This window comes from Drosophila suzukii, chromosome 2R, assembly GCF_043229965.1.
Source record: "Drosophila suzukii chromosome 2R, CBGP_Dsuzu_IsoJpt1.0, whole genome shotgun sequence".
Classification (NCBI taxonomy): Eukaryota; Metazoa; Arthropoda; class Insecta; order Diptera; family Drosophilidae; genus Drosophila; species Drosophila suzukii.
The window spans coordinates 9,249,360-9,266,761 of NC_092081.1; the positions used below are offsets into that span (position 1 = coordinate 9,249,360).

Consider the following 17,402-nt stretch of genomic DNA (forward strand, 5'->3'; position numbering starts at 1 on the left):
AACAGCTGTGTACCTATACTTATCCAATATGGCTGCAAGTAAAAAAATTGTAACGCTGTGAAAAAGTGCAACTCAAATTGCATTTACCGCATGAATATTAGTTAGAAAAGTGCCAGGAATGTGAAATTGTGCAAGGGGAAGTCGAAAACTCCCGGAAAAACCAGTGCGCGCTAGGAAATCTCAGCGAAAAAGTGATAAACGCAAAAGTCGCCGGTGCCCCGCCAAAAAAAGAAGACTACCCCGCCTCCCAAAAAAAAAAAAAACAATTTCTCTCTGGAAATAAGTAGAAAAATAAAGTTGCAATGGAAGCCGACATAACGCCCTTGGCGGAAACCAACGGAGAGCAGCGCGAAAATCCCCAGGAGAACGCTGAAAACCCCGAGCAACAGCGACAGGATTTGGGCAAATCCCTGGATTCCGCAGAAGATGGCGTCTCCGGGGCAGTGGGACAGATTATAGACTACCTCGAGGTGCGGCTGAAATGAAACGAACTGCGCGCAGCTCACAAAACTCATACACATTTTACTTATTTTCCAGGACGATGCCGGTGCAAATGCGGATCAGGACACGGAAATGGGCGAGGCCGAGTATCTGGATGGAGAAAATCCGCCGGAAGAGGAAACCGAATGTCCACAGGGTGGAAAAGCCAATGAAAGTGGTCAGCAAGCAAGCAACACGGAGGAGTTACCAGAGACTACAACTGAGGAGGAAGTCTCTAAGGAAAAATCTCTAGAGGAAGGAGATAAAGAAACTGAACAGGAGAAAGAAACTACTTCTTTAGACAAAGAAGCTGATAAGGACGGCACAGACAAGTCGGTCCCAAAAGATGGAGAAGAGCTTGACCCAGAGGAGGAGGAAGAGGCCGCTGAAAAGACGGGCGAAGAAGAGGCCATCGAAGAGGGCGAGGAGGCCCTCGAAGACGAGGAGGAGCCCACCGAAGAAAACGAGGAGGTTGACCAAGAATTCGAGACCGCCACCGATGCAGAAGGCGAGCTAATCATCGGCGATGAACCCGTCGAAGGAGTCGACTCCGTAGCACCCATTCGGGAGCGCAAGAAAGAGGAGCCCGTGGACGAGAACCAATGCCGCGTGTGCACCAGCAAGGAGGAGCTAGTCTGTCTGTTCAAAAAGCAAATCGATGCCACGCCCGCGGACATGCTGCTGGTCATCTGCCCCAGTGTCTCGATTTTGCCCAAGGACTTTATGCCGCAGTTCATATGCACCAAGTGCATGGGCAGTCTCACTATTGCCATACAGTTGAGAAAGCAACTGGAGGCCACGGACCAGGACCTGCGCAAGCGCTTGTCCAGAAGCAAGAACAAGGTGCGGAGGCCGCGTGGCTATGTGGTCATCGATGCACCCGTCACCGATTCCAGCGAGGATGAAGATGAACTCGACGACGAGTTCAAAGTATCTGATGTGGGCGGCACCACGAGTGCAGATAGCGACGACTCTGTCGACTCCGATGCCAGTGAGAAGAAAAAGGAGAAAAAGAAACCCGGTCCACGTGGACGTCCTCGAAAAAAACCGCTCAAGAGGAGCACAGATAGTGATGGAGAGCCATCAAGCGCCCAGAAGAAGAAATACCAGCCCACGTCGACGGCTTCCGTGGGTCCATTCGAGTGCCCCAACTGCGACTTGACGTTCTCGCGCAAACAATCCTACGTGCTGCACCGCAAGACCCACGAAAGGATAGAGCATGCCTGTCCCATCTGCGGCAAGAAGTTCAAAGTGGAGTGGGCCTACAAGACGCACATGCAGCGGCATGAACAGGAGCGCGCTCACTTCCGCTGTGAGCTGTGCCCCAAGATATTCCGCTTGCGAGCGGAACTGAAGCACCACATGGCCCAGCGACACGATGAGCATGGGTTCATCTACGAGTGCAAACGCTGCCAGCGGACCTTCCTTACGCAGCAGCGTTTGCAGCGCCATCAGGCCGCCGGCTGTCAGCGGCACAAGGAGGAGACCGTTCGCATCAAGGAGGAGCAGCCGCGCATCAAGCAGGAGCCGCGCATTAAGGAGGAGCGCATCAGCCACGTACACGTCCAAGGACACTCCCAGGGAAACAACAGCAACATGGGCAAACGCCGTCCCGGCGAGGGTCGGGATCTTTTCAAGGCAGTGGCCCCACCGACCACCACATACTGGAGCGATAGCTTCTCGGACTAAAATCGAGGTGCGGCGGCATGCGGATTTCTGTTTTAATCAACGATTTTAAGTTTTCCCTTAGCTGTAGGAAGAATTCAGTGCAAATAAATCACATTTGTAATAAATACAAAATAAAATAAGTGGAAGTTTTGAATACTTGTAAACTTCTCAAACTAAGTAAGTAAGCAAAAATAAAATAAAAAGTTCGATTAATGGCAAATTGTGAGTTTCCGATTTAAATTGAGTTTACTTTAAATTAAATATTCTGGTTTTGTTTACATTTATTGCTTTTCCTAGAAATCTGCTTTCCAGGCGTACGAATTTTGAATAATTTAAATGCGTTGTTGCAAACCAATCAAAAATGCTAATTTCTGTTTGTTGTGTACTAACTGATTCAAGAAAGTTTTTACTGCCCCAATACAAATAATTTACGAAGAACTTTAATACTTTAGAGTGTTAATGCAATACCTTAAAGTTAAAAAAAAATTAAGATACCAAACGAATTAAGTTTTGTAGAATTTATCTGCAAAAACCGCAGTACATAAATTTTGCGAACTTTGTTGATTTCTTCATATTGCCATCAGTTAAAATATGTTATTGTCAAAGCACCATGAATTGTGCATCCATGAAGTTGCCTATAAAGTATTAAAAGTTCTCGGGCTAAAGGACCTCGTTACAACGCGCAATGCAGCTTAGTGCCCCAAAATGGTTCCTTTAAAGCCATTTTAATTGGATGCTAAAGCTATGGCTCACCAAATAGCCACATTTAATGCTTCTTCAAAGAACAATTTCGCGAGCTGGCCCTAACATGAGTGGTTAACTGCTGGGATTATATTTCCGACCCCAACCATTTTGTGTGGTTTTTTAGTTGCAAAAGGGATTGCAGCTGGCCCACACAGTATATGGTCATGGCGGAAAAATATCAGCCGTCATTTCCAACTTGCAGCAAGTTATTGACATGTTGTGATATGAACACTTGCACCTTACATTTTTAAAAGAGAACCAAGCATATTTGTACAAATTCTATTTTGATTTTGTAATTTAAAAGCGTATGAGTATGTTCTTTACCTATTTTTGGGAGGAACATTTTTTTTAAATTTATTTGAAGTTTCCGGGACCTTTTTGTGATTTGAAACACTTTTTTGGTACTATTCAAAAGTGTTTTCTTAATAAAAAGCCTTAGCAGTAATTTGTAATTCAAGTAATAATTGATTTGATTGTATAATGCTAACCCAAATAACTCAAAAGCTCCTTTTTTCCGATTTTCAATGAGTGTACTGTACTTTTTGCAATGTTCGACCATTCTTTTCTGAAGAATTTGCGGTTCTTCAATCAAGGTAAAATGAAAATCCTACCGTAAATTTGAGTAAAGTTTAAATATAATAGATCCGAAACGTTGCTCCAACTAGTACCTTATTCTTCTATTTATACATGAAAATCTCGTTAAATTATCTTCTATTTTAACCAAATTTAAAATACTGCACAAATAAGGTAAAGGGGAAAAGTCAAATGACTCAAACCATCTCGCAATGTTTGGAATCGGTCCGCTGTGATCGATTTATGCAGTTGAGAGCAATACTGATTAACACTCATTGATTTGTAATGTCTAAATCAGCATTTTTAACCCATTAAATACCTATACCTATGCCAAATAAGAAAAGAAAACCTTTAAGGAAACCGCACTTGTCTTGAACGTTTATTTACAAAGCAATGTGGAATTGTGTGGACTCTTTGTTTAAAAATTCGAATGCAAAAATGAATTTCGGGAAATGCTGTTGAAAGACAAAGGTGATTCGTCGTGGGTGCTGCATTAGAAGTGGTGGATGGAATGGTAGGTGGGCAGGTGGTACGAAACGGAGGATACCGGATGGTGGGCAATCAGGGGGGCGTGGGCGATGAGCGGTGCATGCGAGATTATCGGAGCGTGGTGCACCACCGCGGGGGCGGCAATGTAATGCGAATGGGTCACCAGGGGGGCGTGGTGGTAACCCAACCCCAATGACAAGCCCCGCTTGGCCTTCACGGAGGACTCTTGTTGCTCCTCGGCGGCGGGAGCGGGTGCGGGTGCGGCCACAATACAGGCAACGCAGGCGATGAGCAGGAGCAACTGTTGCGTTTTCAGGAATTTTCCATTAGCGTTTTACCGGGGGAGAAAAAAGGATAAAATGTAAAGAAATTTTAGAAATACTTGGCAAAACGCTCATTTTCTTCAACGTTTTTCAATTATTTTCTTAGCTATGCCAGGAGCTTACAGTGAATTTCATTTTGTTGATCTAAAAATGATTTATGTACGTCGCGATTTTGAAGCTGCTTCCACACTGGCTTTAATTCAACTAACGATACTCGCATTCAGAACCACTTTATTTATACAATTCGCAGGCTGTGCTCGGATTGTTAGAAACTCACTCAAAAACTAAGTCAAACGCACTCATTAGGCAAAAGCTATTTAGGCCCAAAAATAAAGTAAAAATCGTACAAGACACGCATCGAGAAAAATATATGCCCACATCAAGCCAAAATTGCACAAACAAGCCAGGCGACTCAAAATACAGATAGATGTGGTTGTGAATGTGAGTATCCGAGTGGGGCCGAAAGTATCTGAGTATCTTAGTGTCGCACAGAACGCCACAGCCAGTCCACATAAATTGTTTTTTAATTCAGCAAATAATTTGGAGTACTCACTTTGAGTGCCAATTGCCACCATAATTTATCAGCAGCTGGCACTGGTCAATATGTTCATCTCGATTATTTGGATCTACTAAATGTCACAACCATAAAAATCAATAACTTTACTTTAACAGCCACTTGTCACATTGCCAATAATTTAAGCAATTTTAAATGTTTGTTTTCCTTTAAACAAAATTGAAGCGTTTAATATAATTCTGCTAAATATTCCGTAATTGTCATTAAAACCAAACCAAATCATGCGAGTCAGCCAAAAATTTAATTTATTAAATTATTTGGGAAAATTGCCTGCTGCTGATTTAAAAATGCTTTTATTTGTTTTATTCTGCTCGACATTTGTAAACAATTGTGGGAATGCCTGAAAAAGCTACAGCGATATTAATTTGAGGAATTTATGATGTTTTCCTCAAAGGAAGTAATTCAGGCCTTATCTTCTCAAAATAGATTGGTAAAACTTTTTGAACAAACTTGACTTTTTATGCAAATACTCAAAGCCAAGCAAATATTTCACTTGGTTATTAAATTTTGCAGCTTTAAGCTAGTGTTTATTTAATTTATCTACATTTAAGCTTAAAAATAAACGACTTATATTGATCCCAGCAGTAACCAATTATACTTATTAGAATTTATATTAAAATAACCACAAGCAATTTATGCTGCAGATTTACTTTATAAATTGCGGTTTGGCCAATAAAATAAGGCCCAATGGCAAACGCAAACCAGCTTTGTTTATCCCGTCTATAATCCCTGAAAATCATGGCAAAAAGGCTTAGCATGCAGCTGTGAACCTGTGGACCATGACAAATGTGTGTAATTAATTTTCAATGAGCTTGAATTCTATTATGAGCTAAGGTAAATGAACAAATTGTAAACCATTTAGCACTCAGCCAGCGGCGATGGCAACAAATGGTTTAACTTTGTTTACCTTGGCTAATTGAAACTGACATTTTAAGGTAGTTGCAGGGTATTCGATAAAGTCAGTTGCTATAGAGCGTTTAAGTGGTAATGGCTGCATTAAATGGCCTTAATAATTGGCTATGGCCATGTTATGAGCCACAAAAATAGCGGGGAGCTAGGCAGTGGGATCGTTCAGTCGATTGGCCCAGCGGGAGTTATACAGCCTGAGTTGTATTAGATAAGGGTCCTTTAGGGCCCCCTTCTCTAAGCAGGGTTTCCGCCGGAAATGTGCTAATAAAAAATGAGAGAAGATGCGCACATATACACATATTTGACAAGCGGAACGTTAATTAACGACTTTGCAAATGGCGGCAAGCAGAAACAAAAGCAGCAAAGGAAATGCCTGGAGTGCCATTGCTGTTTATCTGCAGCTGTCAGTTGATGGCGCCATTTTTTTCTATGTCCTTTCAGGGAGGGGGACTTAGTGGGTTGGGAAATCTTCTATGGGTGCGCCACCTGTTAAGACACATTTCCCAAGGCCGCTTGTTGGTTAATAGAAAATGACTTATGGAAGTTACTTCCTAGCAGCAGGAGGTAAAAAATTAATTTCTAGATTAAATTTTGAGTTACTTTGCTTATGTATTATTAATCAAATTGTATTAATGGTTTCAGTTATAAAAAGTTTTCTATTTAAAACCTCATTTGTGAACAGAAAACAACTTAAAAAGCTTGTTAACAGAAGAAATAAGTAAACCCTTAGCCCACTTATAGGGCTAAAAATAACTGAATGTTTCGATTGAAGGGAGATGGAAGCTTATTTATAAATATCCAATTATTTGTGGCATCATTTTGAAAATACAAAGCAACATAAGAAGATTTACAGCGGATGCAGAAAGCAAACAAATTGCTCTAACAGGCTTAAATTTCCTTTCATCAATGTCTACAATTACACATGGCATATGGGTAAAATCAAAGAACGTAATTTCCGTTAATGGTCTCCTTTTTAATCAAGGTTCTTTATACCACCTTGTTTGCTACCTCCTGTTACTTCAGTGTGTAAACGTAATTTTCCTCTCATACGATTCATATTCCTTTCATCCTCGCTTTGCAAAAAGGTAAGTCCTGAAGAGAGTGTAGTTGGGTTTCGATTTTATTTCGATTTAATGTGCAGCCATAACGAATAATTGCCCACTGTGGAACAGATGTAAGCGTTTGACAAAACCGAAAGGCCAATCGATCAACATCAAAACCGCTGACAGATATTAGTTTGACTGGCAGCCAGGTTTCAGACCAATGGAAACTACACTGAACAGCAGTTGTTATTCAAAAATTATGCATACTTTATGAGGCAACGCAATCGTTTGGAAACTGCCAAAGAGGCGAAGTTGTGAAATTGCGAACAGGATTTTGATTCTGATTTAGATTCAAATTCGTCGCGGCCCATTAGCCAAATGCAACACCTTCGACAACGTGTGGACAATCCGACTTCGATTCGGCCAACTGAGTGATCTGGAGTAACAGTGTCATATGCTCACATAATTTTTGCACAATAAAAAAATGTATACTGAATGGAATTGAATTAAACAGAAATTTCATAATCGATTTTAGACGATTTTCTCGATTTTTTTATATATGTAAATACTATATCAACACCAATTATCTAAAAGAAAAAAGAAATGCTTCAATAACAAGTAGATACAATCACTTTTAAAATTAAATTATAATATTTAAATAAAGAATACCTAAGAGTTTATGGCCGAAAAGTAGGTCTCACACTGGAAAGGCTTATTTGCAGATGCTTGTAGTAACTTATACTTAAATTTCTTATTGTTATTATTTTAAGTAGATTTTGCGTTAGGTAAAAATTATTAAAATTAAAAGAATATACAGCAGAATCATAAAATAAATGTCTGTGTACATCTAGAGCTGCAGTTTCCATTCGGATTTCTCTCCAAGTGCGTGGCCAATTAATTGCCTACAACGCCCAGGCAGCTTTTATTTTGAATCACAGGTGGACATGCGGACAGGTGTGCTCAGCTCCGCTTTGGCCACTCAAAATTGCATTTCGCTGTGTTAATTATGCTGCACAGTTGCACTGCCATTCGCCCGGTGTTTCGACACCACATGTCCATAATAAGGCAATGACATAGAAAACTGGCTGGCAAAACGCAGAAATCTTTGATTTTGCGTATTGTTTTAAACCAAAAAAAGGATTTATATTTGCATGCTGTGTGCAGCTTAATGGTATATTGTCTATAATCCAAATAAACAGTGCCCTTTGTTGATGGGAAATGTGAAAATCCCACTAAATTATTTACTTTTGCCACTTGGAAAATAATATAGGCTTAATTTAAAATATGCACAGAGCAAATAAAATATTTAATGTGATTTAAATATAATGCATTTTTGATAATAATTAGCACCCTATTGAAAGACCTCTGTTAACCAAGGTATACAAAATAGTAATCGGATTATGTACAATATTTATTAGTTGATTGCTTTTAAAGGTTTGATACCAATTCTGCCTTAAACTGGTTGGAATATAAAAGAAAACTTCTAAATATACATGTCATAGTAATTTTCCCCTGTGTAATGAACATCTCTTTGTTTCCAGCTTCTGATTAGTGGGCGTACAACACGAACAGAAAGGAATAATCAGGCCGCAATGATGCAGGAAACCAAAAGTGACATGGGGCAAACCGATTTGCATCATCGGCTACCATTCAACGATACGGTTCTGAAGGACCACGAACTGACCAGCACAGATATCGAGAAGTTCGTCAAATTATGGCACGAATACCAGATGAAGAACATGACCCCACAGGTGGATGAGTGTCAGGGATATTGCCAGGGGGAAATTTACAACTGGCTACGGGCCTACAACAGCATCCATGGATACGTCTCCCTAATGGTGAGTTGGACACCAAACTCAAACGCGTAACCCGAAAACAAAGGAAAAATGTGACTAATGATGAGCGAAGGATGAGCCAGGTCGTTTCAAAAGGCTCTGATGAATTCAAGGGACTGCTTGAACTTTGAACTTCGGCCCAACTCGAAAGTATTTCGTCCTTTCTCTGAGTTAAAGTTATTTGGTGCGCTCAGTTTAACCATCAAAATCACAAATCAAATTAGGCGCCCGGAATCTGGGTTCTTGTTTTTGTCTTGGCTTCACTCAAAGGGATTTCTTCGGAAGGGATATAAATTATATTTGATGTGGCTAAGGCGTTAATGTGTTTTTCTTTTCATTTTAATTTCCAGACAGTAAGTTTCTTTGTTTGCCCTCTTTAGGCAGGGTTTAATGTCAAATAATCTGATTAGTAAGTGGAGAAAAAGCGTACACTTCGGGTTTGAGATAAAATCGGATGAATCGTTGAAAAATATCCTGCTTTTACGACAGAATTTAATTCCACATTCTTACAAACAAGTAAGTCGAACTTTATAAAGGGAAAGGAAACACAATAGTGCCATTTGGACGATAAGAGAGAAATGGGAAATGTGTCGAGAAATGTAGATTGGAAGTCCAAGTCACTTGCGTTGTTCCTCACGAGCCGAATGAATAAAACATTTATCCACTCGGGGTATCCAAGGGGATGGTAATCAATTGGAAGTATGTGAGCGCGCAAAAGTTTAGGTTTGATAAAGAGTCCGTTTAATATTGGTTCTTGTTGTTTTCTCCCCCCATCACATAGATTTGCATATTCGGCACAATAGCAAACATCTTGAACATAATGGTCCTGACCAGAAAGGAAATGGCCAAGACGCCCATAAACAATATTCTCAAGTGGTTGGCGGTGGCCGATATGTTCGTGATGCTGGAATACATACCCTACACGTCCTATCAATACATCTATATGCGACCAGGTGAGTCAATTCGGGAAGAAAAGTATTAAAAGCAAATATTTGAACATCTTGATTTTTCCGGTCTTTCGTTTACATAATCGAGAAAAACATAATAATCCCAACACTGAAAAGAAGGGAGCAATATCAAGGATTTCATATTCAATTTAAATATTTTTCGGTATTTTTTTAATCCAAAGCGATTTTTATTTTCTTAAACTCTATAATTTTTTTATGAAGCAATTACAGTTAATTTAAAGATTTTAAAACTTGAATTTAAAATAAAATTATAGTTTTTAATGACGTAAAATAATTGAAGTAAATATGACTAGCGTTAAAACTAATATCCTTTCTTAAAAATATTAATATTTAAAAATTAAAGCACTCAATCTATTATGTTTCCTTTGAGCACTATGTTTTTTATTAAGTTTAAATATGTAATATGAAATTTTGAATTCAATTTTTAGACGTTTATGTTTACTATTCCATTTTTTAAATAGTGTATAGGCTTTATAGTGTAATACTCTCGTTAAAAAATAAGAGACTGTTAATAGCTAAGCAGTTTTTTTTTTTGCGCTATTGGTATTTCTTAAGTTTATTAAGAATTCAAATGAGTTAATGGACTTATTACAAATTTTGTAAACACTCTTCTGTGTACAGGTGAAAAGGATCTGAGCTACACCTGGGCGGTTTGTCTCCTCGTCCACATGCACTTCACCCAGATCCTGCACACGATTTCCATTGGGTTGACCGTGACGCTGGCGGTTTGGCGATATGTGGCCATCAGGTGAGCAGATCCTTTTGCCAGTTAAGCATGTTCTTCCCTGGGATTCCCCGTCATACATGTAGAGTTTGGCCCCGATTCACACTCACGCTATTTCGCATCCGCAATTCGAACAGACATCCGGCAAATCTGACTAACACATCAATGTGGCAACGTGGCTTCTCTTCTCTTCCCCCATCTTTTGTTTATAGCCAAATGTTACCGTCTCTATTCCACAGACATCCGAACGGAGGCTGTGCCAACTTCCTGCTCGCACATTCCCGGGAGGCGATCCTTCTGCCCTTCATCCTGTCGCCGATCCTCTGTCTGCCCACGTACTTTGTGTTCCAGGTGCGAGAGACGTACGACGTGGACAAGGTCAACTCGGAGGCCATGTACCACGTGTACTTCGATAAGGATTCGGTGCTCTACAGGTGGGTTCAGATGCTAAATCAGAATATGATAACTTTTATATCATCTGAGGGTCCTGTTAAACTATATGATATCATATTTTTGTGTTTTACGATCTTTTTTAGGTTTAATTTCTGGATACATTCCGTGCTGATCAAACTTCTGCCATGTGGCATTTTGATTGTGATCAGTGCAGTGCTCATGCACGTTTTGTGCGAGGCCTCGAGACGTCGCTTAAAGCTAAGAGACTATAATAATCCCGCCAAATATGAATCCAGGTCCAAAAAGTGAGTACTCATTTAGTCACTCAGTCAATTCGGGTCTAAAGAATTCGCGTTTACCTTGTTTTAATTTTTTTAGTGCGTGATTAATTTTTTATGATGTATTTTATATTTTTAAGGTTTAAGTAAAATTATTTTATGGCTAAAGAATTCGCGTTTATCTTAGTTTTTTTTTAAATGCATGATTAAGAATTAGTTTTATATGTTTATGAAGATATCCCAATTATTTAAGGTAACTTTCTCATATTTTCCATACTTTTCATTTTAGGCCACCGCGCTGTGATCGTCGAAATGATCGCACTACCCTTTTACTGGTGGCAGTACTGGTTCTGTTTCTGATCACCGAGTTCCCGCAAGGATTACTGGGTCTACTCTCCGGCGTGATGGAGAAGTGCTTCTTTGCCCACTGCTATCCGCCATTTGGGGAACTTATGGATCTGCTGGCCCTGATCAATGCAGCCGTGGGATTCGTGCTGTATGGATTGATGTCAAAACAGTTCCGGACCACCTTCCGATCGCTTTTCATGAAGCGACACTTTGGCAGCACCGAGATGACCCGCTTGACTCGGGTGACAACAACCTGCGTTTAATTTGTATGAGGAAGGGTATCTCCAAGATGTGATTATACAATGGAGCAAACAATGGTGACTCCTTGGAAGGTGAAGGACATCTAAGATGATCCTGCCCAGCTCCATTTGAATTTTCTAAATTATAAATTACAAAACTTTATAAAAGTTTCGTTATCTTGAATAACACAATGGGGAAACTGTGAGGTGTGGGATTAATGTACATATATATACTGGCTGATGCACTGTGCATCCAATTTCACTGGTGCATCGATCGGTCAAAAATTAATTCTGCTTGTGATTTGGCTGTTTTAAAAAGTGCCATTTCATTTCCAATTAAATTACGGCTTAAGATTTATTCGTTAACCAGTTGGTGTTTCCATTTCGTGTTGATATGTAAGTTTTTGTTAGGTTAAGTGCAAATACGAGACATTTTACTTTCCACTAAGGTTATGAAACAGGAATCCATGAATATAACTATAGCTATGCTAAGAAGACAGAAAAACTCCTTGAGCCCCGAGTTGCTTTTTCTTCTTGGCTGAAAATATCAAAAGCTATTTTGATTATATATGTCGATAACTGGTTTTCAGCCAATTGCCAATGCCTTTAACATTGGCTATTGGAAAATCCCTATTATGTGTACTATCTAAGCTGCTTGTACTATTTTTAAATAAATGTAAACACTTTCAAATAAATGTTTGATGTGAATTGCATAAGAGCAGTGTTTATTGCTTTCCATTACCATACATAATTAATTCTGGCTTACAACAGCATTCACCTCCAGGGGCAGCTCGTCTGGCAGCAGCTCCTTGGATCGATTTTCGGCCAAGTCAGTTTGCTCCAAGTCCGCGGAATCAAGCAGGATGCCATTGCCCTGATTCGAGATTCGTAGCAGGGATTTCAGCTTGGTGGCTTGGAATTTGTACTGCAGGAAATGGAGAATGATTTAATCTAGGCTTGAGGGAATTCTAGCCACAGAGCTTGCGGTGCGTGGAATTTTCGGATTAAAATTTGCTAGACTTCGAGTCCAATTACGGGGCGGAATTTCTATTCACGTGCCATTGCATACATCCACTGGGAATAATGGTATTTCGGACGACTTACTTCCGTGGGCAGCAGAAGATCCTGGGCCTGGCTCATGAATCGGTTGTACTGCTCGGTGGCCAATGCCAATCGGCCGGTTTCGTAGCAAAAGAGGGAGAAGTTCAGCACAACCAGAGGATTTCGTACGCCACCCTGTTGCCCAGTTACCATGCGACTTGCTCTTTCGAGGGCCACGAACGCGTTCTCCATATCATCCAGCTTACGCAAACAGACTGCAAGGTAAAGGGGGTGCACTCAAAAATATGTAGTTTTAAGATCTAAAAGTATCTTACAATCTAAACATAGCCAACAGATATATAAAATATTGTTGATGGAATTACATTTTACTTTTTATTTACTATAATAGTCCAAACGGAATATGAAAAAAAAAATTGTTTTATATTTACTATTAGGTGAATAAATTTACTGTTAAAACCTTTATTTTGGTTAAGAAATCTAAAAGTATCTTAAAATCTCAACATACTCAAAAAAGTTTAAAAATTTTTAGTTACTTATTATTAAATTATTTTTTCTATTTTTTAATTTGGTTGAAAAAATTTGTTTATATTTATTATTTGGCAAATAAATTTACCGCGCATAATTTGGCCAACAAAATTTTAGTTCAAGTTTTCTAGTCTGGAAAAAAACCAACCGTAGATACAGAAGATCAAGCAGAGAGTGATGTAATACTCTAAATTACTTATTTACCTAAAAGAAGCTGTAAAAAATATTTATGCAAACGAAAATGTAACTTATAAAAGCTATTCCGCTTATAAAATAACGGAACGTATGCATCTTTGAGTTTTAAAATATCATAAAAAATGTAAGATGCAAAAGATGCAGCTAAATCAAACAGTTAAATAGTACTTATTTTAAAAAATATTTTATAAAGACTTAGTTATAATAATTCAAACTAATTTAATTTCCGATAAACAATTCAATTATACTTAAGAACAAAAAAGGGTAATTTTCAAAATTCTAGGCAATAATTATGGAAATTTTTGGCGAGTGCAAAAGAACAAACTTACGGCCAAGGAGCATGAAGCACTCGGCATTATCCTTGCGCAGGTTTATGGCTGCGGCCAGCGTGTGAAAGGCACTGGCGTATTGTTCGGCTGCGGCCAAGTTGGGATAAACAAACAAACAACAGATGCTCTGCTTAACGGAAGAAATGGCAACAAACAATGCTGGACAACAGTAGGAACGAATCGCTCGAGGCTCGGACTGCTCTACGTATTTTTAAGAAATTGATTAAAGCCAACCCAACCCACAGTTCACTTTGCCTGGTAGCCTCAAGTGAATATTTGTCCCTTACACATTCAACCCTTGTCACAAAGCTAGTGTCCCCATTGTCTCTGCTTATTCAGGTCTTTCATAAGGCCAGCTTTTAGTTTTCTTGTTACGAATTTGTATTGACCAAATCACTGCAGAAGATGCATGCTGGCGAAATGCCAAGCTGGGCTTTTGCTCGAGACTGGTCAACTGAAAATCACTTTACAAGGCTTTAGTTTACACTCTATTTATTCTGAATAATGGATGGCTTTAGAAGTGCTCTCTTTAAGTTATAGTTTAGTTAGTTCTTTTTCATTTCCTCAAACAAAATTTTATTTGCTATAGTTGTATCAAAGACATTTACAGAATAAGGACACTCGGAAATAAAAAAAAGTTGTCAAAAATTTAATTTTGTCAAATTCTGTCAACTTCTAAAGAAGAAATGTTTGTCACAAAATATGATGCAGTCTGTAATTAAAAGCCTGTCCCATGAAAAATATTTGATAATGACAAGCTGTTTGTGAAATGCTTGTTTTTCTTAAAACTGGGCAACTGAAAATCATATTACTGGGCACTTGCTTTGACTTTATTTATTTTGATTATTGTTTTTCTCTGAAAAAGCACTTGTAAATTTTTGAACATGAAGTGTTATTTCTTCTATTTCCATTTCTCAGAAGCATTTATATTTATGAATTTTCTATCAAAGGCACAAACGAAATATATGAGAACATTTTGTCAAGGGTTTTGTTTTGAAAGGATTCGGTTTTGTTGACAGTTTTTATAAAATGTATGCCACAAAATATGCTCTTCCCACTAGATCGTTAATATTAAGTAAAGCAGAGCATATATCTATAAAATATTATTGCTAAAGTGCCTTTAAAATTCGGAATACTCACAGGCAATGTAGATTAAACTCAGGTTGTACAGGGCATTGTAATTAAGAGGTGAGAGCCAAACGGATTTGCGCAGCGAGGAAATGGCCTGGAAGTTAAGCACCATTTAAATGGCAACTCAAATGATTCACCCTGTCATTTTGTTACCACAATGAACTTTTGCTTCTTGAAGAAGCACAATCCAATGTTATTCCACAGCTCGGCAATTTCCGGCTCAGCCTGTGCGATTTGGCTGTATTTGCTAAGAGCACCATCGACATCGTTGCGAGACTGATACGTAAAAGGTTTACAAAATACGATACAATAGATTGTGAGAAAAGGGATTGCATATCTTTCACCTGCAAAATGGCGCCAAAGGCCAAAAGTCCCTTGGGCGAGCATTTCCGTTCGATGCTGACGACTTCCGCCAGCCGATCGTGTGCCTTTTGCGTTTCGTTGATTTTCAGGTACAACACACTGATTTCAATCAGAACCTCTGAGTTCTCAGGAGTTAAGCTGAAAAGTGTGCCAAATGAGTGAATGATTGAGTGACTGAGGGCAGGGCAAGTCATTAGCTACTGACTGAAGGCAAGTTTCCAGCACATCGATGGCCCTCTGGTACTGTTTGTCCTTTCGATATAGCTCTGCCAAACGGATATAGCTATCCAGTTTCCGGCCAGATTGCACTGCTAATTCGAAGTACGAACGAGCTTCCGCCTGCTGCTGGTTGGCCATCTCTTTTTGGCTTTGTGTGGTGGCCGCCCGATAGAGCAGTTCGCCCAGATAGTGATATATCTCGTGGTCGGGCCGAATGCTCCTCTGCTCCGCCTCCCGAAATACGCCCAGGGCCTGATTGAACCGACCCATTATGTAGCTGAAAAGGCGTACGGTTTAGCATTTCGCATTTTCCGGCTCTAACGTTGCATAACATGTACATGCTGAATTTTCTGCTTTGCACCGCTTTTAATTAGGACTACAAAATCAATCATTAGTGCAAAATAAGATGGATTTCAATTATGTTTTTTTATTTTTACTAATTAATCATTTCAGCTGGTTTTCCACAAACTAAACAACTGAAACCACTAAACAAATGCTTGGTCTTTGTTTGTTTAATAGTTAGTCAATTGCGGGGGTTCATTATTTTAAAATCGTCTAATCAATAACAGCAATTATAATTTCAGCCATAAAAATTCCGGGTAAATAAATGAAAAATAGATAGCGATTACTAAACAATTGTATGCCTGATATTTGCGGCTTTAAAGCACTGTTTATGCAAAAATTTAACAATGACTAAACCAAACTGAGATATTAATTAAAAAGGCTATTGAAAGTGGTTCTCTATGATTAAAATACTACAAACAAAAACCCTTTTTCTACCTATTTTTCAATAAAATAGTTGTGGGGAACTATGGACTCAATTTGACTTACTAAAATTTTTAGTAGTGTTAAAATATTTTGTATAGTTATAACTAACCTACTGTTATTAGTACTATATGTGGTAACCAAATAAAATATCTTTTGGCCCTCGGAAAGCTACTAAATTTTCTTATATATATGTATACCCACAGTGTTCGACCGATTTCCTTGTAGCTCTCGATGTTTCTGGGATTCAGCTCCACTGACTTTTGCAAATGCCGCAGCGCCTCGATGTGGTTGCCCTCTTCACGGTCAATTAGTCCCTGGCAAGGGCAATCAATTAGAAAAGACACCATTCATTGGGCTCACAGCCGCCTCACCTGGACAAAGTACAGGTACTCGGGATTCAAATGGCGATTCAGCTCACGTTCGATGAGTCGGCGGCAGCGCGTGAATTCGCGGCGAGTAAAATAAATGTGGAGCAGCCAATCAATGTTGGCATCGCTGGGCATTTTGGGAGCTACTCGAAGGAAAAACCGTGAATGAAATAAATGTTGAAAAACTTTGAGGATTTTCCATTACCTGAGCGAACCACCTCCAGGCTTGGCAATTCAATAAAGGTGCCGTTGCAGTTGATCTGCTCTGTTCCCGGTACGTACATGGATTATCTGCTCTTTCCTGGGCAATGACGAAAAAAAAGCTCCACTTCAAAGCCAACTCGCAGATATTTAATCTCCATTTGTTTTGGCCCCGGCAACTTTGTTGTCAACAATGCGCGTTGCCATGGCTCTTAACTTTTAAGGGTTGGCCAAGGCAGGCGGGCTGGAAAATTAACTTGTTAACTGAATTAGTGAACGTTTCTGCCCCGGGCCAAAAAGGAAAACACGAAAAAGGTCCTAAGAAAATTCCGCGGTGTGTATTTTTAATTAGCCATGACAAATATGTCGAAAACCCATTCAAAACTAATCGAAATGCAATAAAAACAAACTAAAACTGGCCAGAAAATAATTGCCCAGACTAAGAGGCAAGCCATCAGATCTTGGGATAAACCAGTTCTTTGGGGTTTCGCCGCGAAATCCCGACTCTGACACCGCCTAATTACTCAATTTATTTCACACCGGCCAAAGTGGCAAAGTCTGTTGCACTCGTTTCCATTTCGGGCCAAAAGACATGTGATCGTGAGCTAAATTTCAAACTGTTTACGCAGCTCAGGCCAAAATTCAAAAGCAAT

At 39.4% G+C, this 17,402-nt stretch overlaps 4 protein-coding genes across 8 annotated transcripts in view; 2 read left to right on the forward strand and 2 right to left on the reverse strand.

Moving 5' to 3' along the window:
- Positions 1-11,946, forward strand: part of LOC108010005 (G-protein coupled receptor dmsr-1) — a 36,060-nt gene extending 24,114 nt beyond the window's left edge. For 3 of the 4 annotated variants that reach the window (XM_017074793.4, XM_017074794.4, XM_070995124.1), the window contains exons 3-8: positions 8,345-8,641; positions 9,420-9,591; positions 10,228-10,354; positions 10,543-10,764; positions 10,867-11,028; positions 11,291-11,946. In XM_017074793.4, the coding sequence (XP_016930282.2) occupies positions 8,396-8,641; positions 9,420-9,591; positions 10,228-10,354; positions 10,543-10,764; positions 10,867-11,028; positions 11,291-11,612 (1,251 nt within the window). In that variant the 5' untranslated portion in view covers positions 8,345-8,395 and the 3' untranslated portion in view covers positions 11,613-11,946. The remainder of the gene's footprint in view (positions 1-8,344; positions 8,642-9,419; positions 9,592-10,227; positions 10,355-10,542; positions 10,765-10,866; positions 11,029-11,290) is intronic. The other variant, XM_017074795.4, reaches the window with a different exon arrangement.
- Positions 138-2,368, forward strand: LOC108010004 (DNA ligase 1). Its single transcript, XM_017074792.4, has 2 exons — positions 138-470; positions 538-2,368. Exons 1-2 carry the CDS (start codon positions 303-305, stop codon positions 2,167-2,169), a joined length of 1,800 nt encoding a protein of 599 aa, XP_016930281.3. The 5' UTR covers positions 138-302; the 3' UTR covers positions 2,170-2,368.
- Positions 3,821-4,636, reverse strand: LOC108010006 (uncharacterized). Its single transcript, XM_017074796.4, has 2 exons — positions 4,401-4,636; positions 3,821-4,255 (listed from the first exon to the last, which is right to left on the reverse strand). Exons 1-2 carry the CDS (start codon positions 4,410-4,412, stop codon positions 3,959-3,961), a joined length of 309 nt encoding a protein of 102 aa, XP_016930285.1. The 5' UTR covers positions 4,413-4,636; the 3' UTR covers positions 3,821-3,958.
- Positions 11,947-12,279: 333 nt separating the features above from the next.
- Positions 12,280-16,913, reverse strand: BBS4 (Bardet-Biedl syndrome 4). 2 transcript variants are annotated; one of them, XM_017072746.4, is made up of 10 exons: positions 16,754-16,913; positions 16,552-16,691; positions 16,382-16,494; positions 15,399-15,689; positions 15,175-15,331; positions 14,984-15,106; positions 14,840-14,924; positions 13,700-13,786; positions 12,693-12,904; positions 12,280-12,513 (listed from the first exon to the last, which is right to left on the reverse strand). In XM_017072746.4, the coding sequence occupies exons 1-10, from the start codon at positions 16,830-16,832 to the stop codon at positions 12,340-12,342; spliced, it is 1,461 nt and encodes a 486-aa protein (XP_016928235.3). In that variant the 5' UTR covers positions 16,833-16,913; the 3' UTR covers positions 12,280-12,339. The 2 variants fall into 2 exon arrangements, with proteins under 2 accessions (XP_016928235.3, XP_065719380.2); XM_065863308.2 differs by lacking the exon at positions 13,700-13,786.
- Positions 16,914-17,402: the final 489 nt, after the last annotated feature.

Bases quoted from the DNA above. Each gene is read 5' to 3' on its own strand.
- BBS4 (XM_017072746.4), bottom strand. From the start codon at position 16,832: ATGTACGTACCGGGAACAGAGCAGATCAACTGCAACGGCACCTTTATT. The intron at 15,332-15,398 runs GTCAGTAGCTAA...CACACTTTTCAG, and splicing joins GTGCTGGAAACTTGCCTTCA to CTTAACTCCTGAGAACTCAG. The intron at 14,925-14,983 runs GTAACAAAATGA...CTTAACTTCCAG, and splicing joins AGAAGCAAAAGTTCATTGTG to GCCATTTCCTCGCTGCGCAA.
- LOC108010004 (XM_017074792.4), top strand. From the start codon at position 303: ATGGAAGCCGACATAACGCCCTTGGCGGAAACCAACGGAGAGCAGCGC. The intron at 471-537 runs GTGCGGCTGAAA...CTTATTTTCCAG, and splicing joins AGATTATAGACTACCTCGAG to GACGATGCCGGTGCAAATGC.